Source organism: Ovis canadensis, chromosome 14, assembly GCF_042477335.2.
Source record: "Ovis canadensis isolate MfBH-ARS-UI-01 breed Bighorn chromosome 14, ARS-UI_OviCan_v2, whole genome shotgun sequence".
NCBI lineage: Eukaryota > Metazoa > Chordata > Mammalia > Artiodactyla > Bovidae > Ovis > Ovis canadensis.
Window position 1 is genome coordinate 71730120 of NC_091258.1, and position 12234 is coordinate 71742353.

The window sequence follows — 12234 nt, forward strand, 5'->3', positions numbered from 1 at the left end:
GGAACCATTAAGGGAGGTCAGTATACGTGTGTATCTGACCTGGTTTGGTATTAGTCGGGTGGGGGGTTGGGTGGGTCATGGTCACTGTCTTTCGCGCAGAAATGCGTGACGCAGAAGGCTTGGAGGCTCAGGAGCCCTGGTAGGTTGTGTGTTTAGCTCAGACTTTGGCTAATGAACGTAACATTCCCCGAAAACTTCAGGTCCAAGTCCCTGACCCACCAGTTTTCTAGTCCCTTTAAATTTTGTCTTTATTCTTCCTGCAAGTTGACTGCCTTACTCATTTCCCCCGTATTTATATTTTTGAATTGTTTTTATATTTGTTATTTATAGCTCATATTCTTTTTTTTTTTTTAGTTTTGAGTTTTTTAAAAAAATTTTAATTGGAGGCTAATTACTTTACAATATTGTGGTGGTTTTTGCCATACATTCACATGAATCAGCCATGGGTGTATATGTGTTCCTCATCCTGACCCTCCCTCCCACCTCCCTCCCCATCCCTTCCCTCAGGGTCCTCCCAGTGCACCAGCCCTGAGCACCCTGTCTCATGCATTGAACCTGGACTGGCGATCTAGTTCACATATAATATACATGTTTCAATGCTATTCTCCCAGATCATCCCACCCTCACCTTCTCCCACAGAGTCCAAAAGTCTGTTCTTTACATCTGTGTCTCTTTCGCTGTCTTGCATATAGGGTCATTGTTACTGTCTTTCTAAATTCCATATATATGTGTTAATATAGTGTGTTGGTGTTTTTCTTTCTTACTTTGCTCTGTATAATAGGCTCCAGTTTCATCCACCTCATTAGAACTGATTCAAATACATTCTTTTTAATAGCTGAGTAATAGTCCATTGTGTACATGTACCACAGCCTTCTTATCCGTTCATCTGCTGATGGGCATCTAGGTTGCTTCTATGTCCTGCCTATTGTAAACAGTCCTGCAATGAACATTGGGGTACACGTGTCTCTTTAAATTCCAGTTTCCCCGGTGTGTATGCCCAGCAGTGGGATTGCTGGGTCGTATGGAAGTTCTATTCCAGTTTTTTAAGGAATCTCCACACTGTCCTCCATAGTGGCTATACTAGTTTGCATTCCCACCAACAGTGTAAGAGGGTTCCCTTTTCTCCACACCCTCTCCAGCATTGACTGTTTGTAGACTTTTTGATAGCAGCCATTCTGACCGGTGTGAGATGGTACGTCATTGTGGCTTTGATTTGCATTTCTCTGATAATGAGTGATGTTGAGCATCTTTTTCAAATGTTTGTTAGCCATCTGTATGTCTTCTTTGGAGAAATGTCTATTTAGTTCTTTGGCCCATTTTTTGATTGGGTCGTTTATTTTTCTGGAATTGAACTGCAGGTGCTGCTTATATATTTTTGAGATTAATTATTTGTCGGTTGCTTCGTTAGCTTTTATTTTCTTCCATTCTGAAGGCTGTTTTTTCACCTTGCTCATAGTTTCCTTCATTGTGCAAAAGCTTTTAAGTTTAATTAGGTCTCATTTGTTTATTTTTGCTTTTATTTCCATTACTCTGGGAAGTGGGTTATAGAGGATCCTGCTGTGATTTATGCCAGAGAGTGTTTTGCCTATGTTTTCCTCTAGGAGTTTTATAGTTTCTGGCCTTACATTTAGATCTTTAATCCATTTTGAGTTTATTTTTGTGTATGGTGTTAGAAAGTGTTCTGCTGCTGCTGCTGCTAAGTCGCTTCAGTTGTGTTTGACTCTGTGCGACCCCATAAACAGCAGCCCACCAGGCTCCCCCGTCCCTGGGATTCTCCAGGCAAGAGCACTGGAGTAGGTTGCCATTTCCTTCTCCAATGCATGAAACTGAAAACTGAAAGGGACGTCACTCAGTCGTGTCTGACTCTCAGCAACGCACATGGGCTGCAGCCTTCCAGGCTCCTCCATCCATGAGATTTTCCAGGCAAGAGTAATGGAGTGGGGCGCCATTGCCTTCTCCGAGAAAGTGTTCTAGTTTCATTCTTTTACAAGTGGTTGACCAGTTTTCCCAGCACCACTTGTTAAAGAGATTGTCTTTTCTCCATTGTCTATTCTTGCCTCCTTCTTCAAAGATAAGGTGTCCATAGGTGTGTGGATTTATCTCTGGGCTTTCTATTTTGTTTCATTAATCTATGTTTCTGTCTTGTGCCAGTACCATACTGTCTTGATTACTGTAGCTTTGTAGTATAGCCTGAAGTCAGGCAGGTTGATTCCTCCAGTTCCATTCTTCTTTCTCAAGATTGTATAGTGCATATTCTTTTTCTGATTTGCTCATTGGCTCTCATGTTGAAAATGTATTTAAACAAGGGATATGAAGACTTTTAAAGAGGTGTCAGGGCAACAAAATTTAAAGGAAGAATTTTACAGTTTCTCAATGCCCAGATGGCTTCGTCTGTATAACTGAAAATTACCTGCCACTGAAATGTAGTGCTGTGTTAATTCTCCTTGGTCACTTCCCCCCATCAAATTCATGTTACTCCCACATATTCAGGGAATTAGGTTTCACTGGCTGGAGGTGTGAAATTCTCTGGGAAACTAAATGGAGAGACAGAAATACTAGGGACTGTAGTATTAAGGTGAGTGCACAGAAAAAAGGAATATAATCCTAAAAGTAATTTTGCTTTTCAACCCACAGATTTAAACAACAGATAAGATATGAATGAAGAAGGACGAGGTTCCAGGACCTAGGTATTGTTATTTCTGGGGACACTCTGGCAGCTGTGATATCTAACTAGAAATTAACAGGAATATCCAGAAGAGACAGAGACAGAACCTCTGCATTGCCAACTGTTTTCAGAGAACAGAGAATATGATCCAGGCGCAGGTGACTCATATCTTATTTTATTCTCTCCTTTATTCCTTAATGGATTTGTGGAGCCTATAAAAAAAATCCAGTTCAGTAGAGAGAAATAAACTGAATCTAACCCCAACACCATGGCAAAGTGGGATTAAGAATGTAGTGTTTATGTGATTCCTGTGAAACTAGTGTTAGAACATCATGTGTATCTGTCACTGACTCTGTGTGCACACCTGTAGATGTGTCGATTTACAAATTATGTGGGTTTGTGCATATATCTGTGTACACATCTGTTAGGACGTTTTGTGCAAAAAATTACACTCTTAAAGGACATCCTATTGCCCAAGATGATATAATTTAAACATCCAAACGAATAATGACTGCAATTGTTCAGTAAATATTAGTTGTATAAAATTCCATGTGTCTATGTGCTCTACTGTCTTAGTCACTCAGTCATGTCTGACTCTGTGTGACTCCGTGGGCTTTAACCTGCCAAGTTCCTCTGTCCATGGAATTCTCCAGGCAAGAATACTGGAGTGGGTTGCCATTTCCTCCGCCAGGGGATCTTCCCAGCCCAGGGATTGAACCCACATCTCCTGTGTCTCCTGCATTGCAGATAGATTCTTTACCCACTGAGCCATTTGTCTATAGTCATACTCAAAAAGTATGTTAAGCTACGTAAAGCATTTAGAGGAGTGCCTGCCACATGGTAAGGGCTGTATGAGGTCATCCATGCCTTTAGTCTTTGACAGCACTTTATACTAGGATATTTTCAAATTGTATGATTTTCAGTAATCAGTTTTTTTTGCCATATTTTGCATTTACCTCATCATAGATGAAGTTGAAATCTGTCTTGTATATTAATTGATCCGCTGTATTTTTTCTCTTGAGAAATGTCTGTCCTTACAATTTTTACATTAACAAGATTATCTTTTTCTTCTGATTAGTGAGTCATTCCTATGTACTATATATTGATTCTTTCTCTCTCTTTTATTTTAACCTCACAACATGGCATGTGGGACCTTATTTCCCTGACCAGGGATTAAACATGCGCTCCCTGCAGTGGAAGCATGGATTCTTAAGCACTGGACTCCTGGGGAAGTCCTCTTTCTTTTGTTTATAAAAAATATTTTCCTGGCTTGTCACTTTTATTTCAGCTTTGCTCATGATATCTTCTTTAAAATCTTTTTTAAATTGAAGTATATTTGATTTACAATGTTGTGTTAATTTCTGCTGTATACCAAAGTGATTCTGTTATACATGTATATACATTCTTTTTTTCATACTATTTTCTGTTATGGCTTGTCACAGTATATTGAATATAGTTCTCTGTGCTGAACATTAGAACTTTATCCCTTCTATATATACAGTAGTTTGCATCTGCTAATCCCAAACTCCCAACCCATTTCTCCTCCAGCTCCCACTTTGGCAACCATAAGTCTATTCTCTATGTGAATCTGTCTCTATTTTGTAGCTAGGTTCCTTTGTGTCATATTTTAGACATGGGGACTGAGCCCTCACCCTATGCCACATGGTGCTCTCTTCAGGTTGATCGTGTCAGAATTGAATGGTAGGACACACAGCTGGTGTCAGACAATTGCTTGGTGGTATGTTTAAAAAAAACATACACATGAGAATTGGTGTCAGAATCGTGCTTAATATGAGCAGGACAGCTTCCTTTATATTCTTTATGAATGAATTGAAGAGAAACACTCATATTAAACCAGGAATCTGTTACTCCAGGAAACCTTGTCATTCAAGGATATAGCTGTGGACTTCACGTGGGAAGAGTGGCAGCTCCTGGCCCCTGCTCAGAAGACCCTGTACCGAGATGTGATGCTGGAGAACTATAGCAACCTGGTGTCCGTGGGTGAGGACAGCTCCCTTGGGTCCTTCATAGGATCCCCAGTCAGTGGCCTTTATTTTCTCAGCTGCTTAAACTTTGAAATCACTGCAGTGCCCTATGGCAGATTCTTATTGCCTCTTCTAACTCCTGATGAAAGGATATATACAATGTGCTATGAACTGTTTTTACTCCCAACACGACTGATACCAAATGTCTGGGTTTTTTCTATACTAATAACCAATTCTCCTACTCTCCATGTACAGCCTGGGTGTCCCGCAATTTAATCCTCTTTTGACATTGACCACCCAAATTCAGCATCGTACCCCAGAAGCTTATGGGCTCACTTCAGATATAAGTTAAACATATTAGGTGTCCAGGGTACCCACACTTCTGCCTGACTTGACTATAAACTGAGCCTTTGGGACTTCCCTGGTGGTCCAGTGGTTAAGAATTCACACTTCGAATGCAGGGAGCACAAGTGTGATCCCTGGTTGGGAAACTAAGGTCCCACATGCCACAGGGCATGGCCAAAAAAAAAAAAAATTACATTAAAAAAAAAAATCAAGCATTCCCATTCTCCACCCCTCAACATTTGACAGAATGGCTCACAGAACTCAGGAAAGCACTTAACTTACCATTACCAGTTTATTACAAAGGATAAACTCAGGAATAGCCAAATGGAAGAGATGCTGGGACAGAGTTAAGGGGGAGGGATCATGGTCCTTCCATGAGTGCTCCAAGTGTGTCACCTTGATGTGGTCATCAACCCAGAAGCTCCCCCAGCCTGGTTGTGTAGGGGTTTTTATGCTGATTTCATTGTGCAGGCATGTTTTTTAAAATCACTGGCTGTGGGTGGTTAACTCAGTCTCTAGTCCCCTCTCTCTGTGCGGCAGGGGAAAAGTGAAAGAAAGTGAAAGTTGCTCAGTCATGTCCAACTGTTTGCAACCTCATGGGCTATACAGTCCACAGAATTTTCCAGGCCAGAATACTGGAGTGGTTAGCCTCTTGCTTCTCCAGCGGATCTTCCTGACCTAGGAATCGAACGGGAGTCTCCTACATTGCAGGTGGATTCTTTACCAACTGAGCTATCAGGGAAGCTCATGGCAGGGGTAGGAGGAGCTGAAATTTCTAACCTTCAGTTCATGCCTTGGTTTTTCTGGCAGCCAGTCTCCACTCTTAAACTCCCTAGGGCCCCTAGTCACCAGTCATCTTATCAGCACACAGAAGACACCCATCACTCTTGGAGACCAAGGGTGTTGGACGTTCTTGTTCCAGGAACTGGAATTTAAACCAAATGCTGCAACAAAAGAGGTTTCTGCCATGCCTCTCACATAGGAAATTACAAGGGCATCATTTTTATTTTAATTTTAAAAATATTTATCCGGCTGTGCCAGGTCTTCCCAGATGGCGCTAGTGGTAAAGAACCTGCCTGCCAATGTAGGAGGTACAAGAGACTATGGTTTGATCCCTGGGTCAGGAAGATCCCCTGGAGAAGGTCATGGCAACCCACTCCAGTATTCATGCTGAAGAATCCCGTGGACAGAGAACCTGGCAGGTCAGAGTCCATAGGGTCACAAAGAGTCAGACACAACTGAAGTGACTTAGTACGCATACCAAGTCTTAGTTGTGGCAGAAAGGATCTTCAAGCTCTGTTGTGGCATATGGGATCTTTAGTTGCAGCATATGGGATCTAGTTCCATGACCACGGATCAAACCCAGGCGCTCTGCATAACCACCAGGGAAATCCCTATTAGGGCTGTAGAAGCTGTCTGCCAAAAACCAGTGGTGGAGACCAAAGAGATATCATCATATCATAACATCCCATGAGTCCTGAGTGCAAAGCCTCTGCTTGGCAGATGGGAAAACCAATCCCTCAAATGTAAAATTCTCCTGTCTTGACCAGCCCCAGTCCAATTCAGTGGGACTAAATCTTCTATCATTTCCCATGAACAGGATATCGAGTCAGCAAATCAGATGTACTGTCCAAGTTGAAACAAGGGAAAGAACGATGGATGACAGAAGATGAAATCCACAGTCGTACCTGGCCAGGTGAGTGAGCACTGGTTGGTAACTGCAGATGTCCTGAACTAGACAGGGAGAAGAGGCTGGGGAGTGTCTGAAAATAGAGAAACTGTGCCTCTGCATAGCTCTCTCCCATAAAAGAACTTTTAGACTTGAGAGGGAAATATATTCATTTTCACTTCTGAGATTTGATCCTTGATTTTATTTCACATCTAGATTTTTGTTTACCTTGTTTTCACCTTCCTTGGATTTTATACTCACTCCTTTGAACCCTATCACAAATCCCTTTCACTTCCCTGGCTGTGGAATTCCACCTTCCAGGCCTCAGCTCAAGAAGAAATCTTTGTGGTTTTTTGTTTTGTTTTGTTTTAAATTTTTGGCCACACTGCATGTGAGATCAAACCCATGTGCCCTACAATGGAAGTACAGAGTCTTGACCACTGGCCCACCAGGGAAGTCCCTGTGTTACTTTGGTTTTACCAATGTGTAAGAAATAAGGAACATTTATACAGGGAGTGTTTGTTTCATACTGTTATCATAAGGTTGCCACTAAAGTGCCATTTTTTAAAAACACTAAGGAATTTTTTAATCAATTTTATTCCAAACAGGAATAAAAAGGATTCATTATTCTTTTCTTTCCTAGAAACTGGCAACATTGGTAATCATCTGCAGGTTGACTGGGAAAATAAAAAAATGCTGAAAGGTATTGAACAATGCCAGGAACATAATGCATTTGGAAATCCTGTTCCTCAAAGCCAAAGTTATTTCTGTTTCAGGCAAAATCATGATATGTTTGAGTACTATATAAAAACTTTGAAGTCAAATTTAAGTTTAGTCATCCAGAGCCAAAGCTATGAAATTAAAAACTCTATTAAATGTAATGGAGATGGGAAATCATTTCTGTTTGGTAAACATGAAAAATGTCATTCTCCAGTTAAATGCCCTGTAAGTGCAAAACCCATCAGCACTAAGTCCCAAGTTATTAAGCACCAAATAACTCACAACACAGAGAAAGCCCATATATGCAGTGAATGTGGGAAAGCCTTTGTTAAGAAGTCTCAGCTCACTGATCATCAGAGAGTTCACACAGGAGAGAAACCTTATGGATGCAGTCTGTGTGCAAAAGTATTCTCCCGGAAGTCCAGGCTCAATGAACATCAGAGAATTCATGAGAGAGAGAAATCTTTTATATGCAGTGATTGTGCAAAAGTCTTCACTACAAAGAGCCGTCTTATTGAACACCAGCGAACTCACACAGGAGAGAAACCTTATGTATGCAGTGACTGTGGAAAAGGCTTCCCAGGGAAGCGTAATCTCATCTTACATCAGCGAAATCATACTGGAGAGAAATGCTATGTATGTAGTGAATGTGGAAAAGGCTTTACTGGAAAGAGCATGCTCACTGTACACCAGCGAACTCACACTGGAGAGAAACCCTACATCTGCAGTGAATGTGGGAAAGGCTTTACCACAAAGCACTATGTCATCATCCACCAACGGAATCATACAGGAGAGAAACCCTACATATGCAATGAATGTGGGAAAGGTTTCATCATGAAAAGCCGTCTGACCGAACATCAGCGAATTCATACAGGAGAGAAGCCGTATGTGTGCAATGAATGTGGAAAAGGCTTTCCCAGGAAGGGTAATCTGATTGTACATCAGAAGACTCATACAGTAGAGAAATCCTATGTATGTAGTGAATGTGGAAAAGGCTTCACCATGAAGAGCATGCTTACCATACATCAACGAACTCACACTGGCGAGAAACCCTACATCTGCAGCGAGTGTGGAAAAGGCTTCCCATTGAAGAGTCGGCTGGTTGTGCATCAGCGAACACATACTGGTGAAAAACCTTACCGATGCAGTGAATGTGGGAAAGGCTTCATTGTGAATAGTGGACTGATGTTACATCAGCGAACTCACACTGGAGAGAAACCCTATAGATGCAATAAATGTGGAAAAGAGTTTGCCTTTAAGAGCAATCTTGTGGTACATCAGCGAACTCATACCGGAGAGAAGCCCTTTACATGCAGTGAGTGTGGAAAAGGTTTCACCATGAAACGCTATCTCATCGTACATCAACAAATTCATATGGGAGAGAAGTCCTATGTATGCAGTGAATGTGGAATAGGTTTTGTCATGGAAACAGAGCTCATTTTACATCAGCAGATTCATACTGGAGAGAAACCTTATGCCTGCAGTGAATGTGGCAAAGGCTTCACTGTGAAAAGCCGTCTAGTGGTTCATCAGCGGACTCATACAGGAGAGAAACCTTTTGTATGCAGTGATTGTGGAAAAGGCTTCTCCTCAAAAAGGAATCTCCTTGTACATCAGAGAACTCATAATGGAAACAAACCATAAAAGCGATGACTATGATCACACCTACAGGAAGAAAATATGCTTTGTCAAACATCAGAGATTTCTAACCTTTATATATACTGACTGTGGAAAATCCTATTCAGCATTGGTATTGGTCTCATTACCCACCAGAAAATTTACACAGGAGACAAACTGTATGTATGCAATTAATGTGAGAAAGCCTTCAACACAAATTCAACACTCATTGTACCTCAAAGAACTCATAAAAGAGACCGACTATGAATCCAATGATTGGGGGTAATCTTTTGTCAACCCTTGTTAATACACATGAGAAACATGTAGGTCAAAGTACATAATTCTTTGTAGAAACTCTGAACTCATTATATACAAGTATATTTTTTAGGATAAAAAAGATGATGGTTCAGTGAACTCATTAAACATCAGTGTGCTCCTAGCATACTTGTCAGTGTAGATTAGCCTGCTGCTAATTGCACCCTTAGGAAATATGAAATTTGCATAGGGGTGAAATTTAATGAATGAAGAGAATATGCTAGTGCCTTCAGTGATCAGTTACCTCACATTGTATGTCTAAATTAACATGTAGGAAAAGCTCTGATACATTCAATGCAGAAGAAGCTCAAGGAAGCATTTTTAGGTACTAATTATATGTCTGAAAAGTGTGTGCTAAGATAAATCCTATGACTGGAGAGACTAGGAAAGCCTTCTATGGAAATAAAAACCCTATCTCATCAGTGATCATAATAGATCACCAATGAGCTCATACACAGTAACAATATGATGATTGTGGGAAAGACTTTGCCTGGAAATAAAACCTCAGTAAGTTGCCTGATATGCATGCTGGAGAAAATTTTCAGATGGCAATGAATATGGCAGGATTTCAGTGATACATTCTGCCTCATTGCTTTTCATGAATTCACACAGAAATAAAATGGTTATGGACCCACTAAATATGGAGTAACTTTAGCAAAATATCAGAATTCTGAAGGAAAGAAACCTCATGAAAATGACATATACTTGAACTTTCTATCACAAGTCTAAAGTTATTATACACCTGATGTCCATTTTGGGGCAGAATACCTTGAACCATATCAATGATTCCATAATTTTAAAGTGGGCTAGTCTCGACACTAATTTGTAATGTTATATACAATACAGGAGTGTTCTGTGCCCACTTTATATTATATTTTTCACTCTTGCATTTCTTAGGTTCTAAATTCAGCTCTGTCTACAATGTACTTCAAAGTAAAAAGGAATATATTCATAAATGAAATCTAACATAACTGGATGTATTTATCTAAGTTTATAAGTAGCATTAGGTAGTTTACAAACACTTTAAAAATGATTTTTCTAAAACTCGTTTTGAAATAGTTTTAGACTCCCAAGTAATTACAAAATATACCAAGTTCCCACATACCCTTACTCAGTTTCTTCAGTGGTGTTATCTTACATAACCATAATGCATCATCAAACCCAATAAAATGACATTGGTGCAGTGCTGTTAGGTAAACTGGATCTTATTAGGATTTTAGTAGGTTTTTGCATGCACTAATTTATATGAAGTTTTTTGGTTTTAGTATATAGTTTTAAGAAATTTTATCTTACACATAAGATTTCTGTAAACCCCACCACAATTGGGATGCAGAATTGTGCCAACACAAAGAAACACCCTCATGTTACCCCTCTGTGGTCACACTCTTCCCCCACCCCTGACCATGGTGACCACTGGTCAAACTCCATCACTCCAACTTGGTTATTTCAACAGTGCTGTTAAAATGGAATCATACCATGTGTAGCCTTTGAGATAGGCTTCGTTTCACTCAGCAAATTGCTGTTAAGATCCATCCAATTTTTTTTGGTGTATAAGTAGTTTTACTTGTTGTTAATAATATTCTTTTGTATGGATGTACAGTGACTATCTGTTTACTATTGACAGATGTCTGGGTTGTTTTCCAGTGTTTCATTGTTTTGAATAAAACCCTATGAACATTTATGGACCCAACTTTATGGGAAAGTAAGTATTTGTTCCTTTGGGGTAAATAGCCAGCAGTCATATGTTACATTTGTGTTTAACTTTATAAGAAACTGCCAAATTTTTCTTTAGTGGCTGTACTAATTTACATTCTCACCAGTAGTGTATGAACACCCTGGATGTTCCATGTCTTTTCTAGCAGTTGGCACTGTCATACTTGATTCCAGCCATCCTGTCACGTATGTGGTAGTAGATAATGATGGCCTTAATTTACAGTTCCCTAACAGGGAATGATATCTCAACACTTCTACTTACATTGAGAACCATATCAGGTAAAGTTATCATGTCTGCTTTCAACCATCCAATGTAATTTTAAAAAATTCAAAAGGAGACTAGCCTATTATATTTGATGATCTATTTACCCTTTCCATTCCTTTTTCTTCATTCCTGATGTCACGTTTCCTTCTGCTATTTTCTTTTTGTCAGTCTCCTTTATCAATTCTGGGCAGGTCTGCTTGCAACAAATTCTTAGTTTTCCAAGCAATAGATCTCTTGTCTCTATCCAATTATTTTCTTTGATATAATAAGGATATTTAACCCAGTTTACAAATGATGAGTCTTGCTTTTAGGGGAAAAAGAAAAGGACATTTGCCATACAGTATTGTGGCAGTATTCAATATCCAACTGCATGGTGAGTAATTCATTCCTTTAAAAATATTTGTTAAGCATCTACATTTGGCCAGACACTGTTTTAGTCACTGGAGACTCATCAGTGAACAAAACAGGCAAAGCCATGGCCTTCATGGAGCATACAGTCTAGTGAAGGTGACTGAGTAAATACACATCAGAATATCAGTTCTGATAAATGTTTTGGAGAAATATTAAGCCTAGTACATACGCTGTCACGGGGAAGCTATTTTAGAAAGGGTTTCCAAGGGAGGCTCTTCTGGGCAAATGTAATTTGAATCAACACCTAAATGTACCAGGGGGAGCCAACAAGATCTGTTGTGAGCCAAGAACACTCTAGATGTGTTTCTAAGTGTTTTCTATGGGCTTCCTGCCTCAGGATTCTCTGAGAGGCTTGTAAAAGACGCAAGCTCTTGAGTCACACTGCAGACCCAAACCAGTACCTGTGAGACTGGGGACCCCAGACTCCTGGTTTATAAAATGACCTTTCTGATCTATACTTAAATTTGAACAGCTCTGCCCTAAATCCCGGATTAGTGCAGCCACTCCCGCCCCACATTGTCATAGGATG

At 40.1% G+C, this 12234-nt stretch overlaps 2 protein-coding genes across 3 annotated transcripts in view; both read left to right on the plus strand.

Moving 5' to 3' along the window:
- Positions 1–2663, plus strand: part of ZNF613 (zinc finger protein 613) — a 46144-nt gene extending 43481 nt beyond the window's left edge. For both annotated transcript variants that reach the window (XM_069551474.1, XM_069551473.1), the window contains one exon: positions 2635–2663. In XM_069551474.1, coding sequence (XP_069407575.1) covers positions 2635–2651 — 17 coding nt within the window. In that variant the 3' untranslated portion in view covers positions 2652–2663. The remainder of the gene's footprint in view (positions 1–2634) is intronic.
- Positions 2664–2739: 76 nt separating this feature from the next.
- Positions 2740–11006, plus strand: LOC138419161 (zinc finger protein 432-like). Its single transcript, XM_069551458.1, has 4 exons — positions 2740–2823; positions 4540–4666; positions 6596–6691; positions 7308–11006. The coding sequence occupies exons 1-4, from the start codon at positions 2809–2811 to the stop codon at positions 9026–9028; spliced, it is 1959 nt and encodes a 652-aa protein (XP_069407559.1). The 5' UTR covers positions 2740–2808; the 3' UTR covers positions 9029–11006.
- Positions 11007–12234: the final 1228 nt, after the last annotated feature.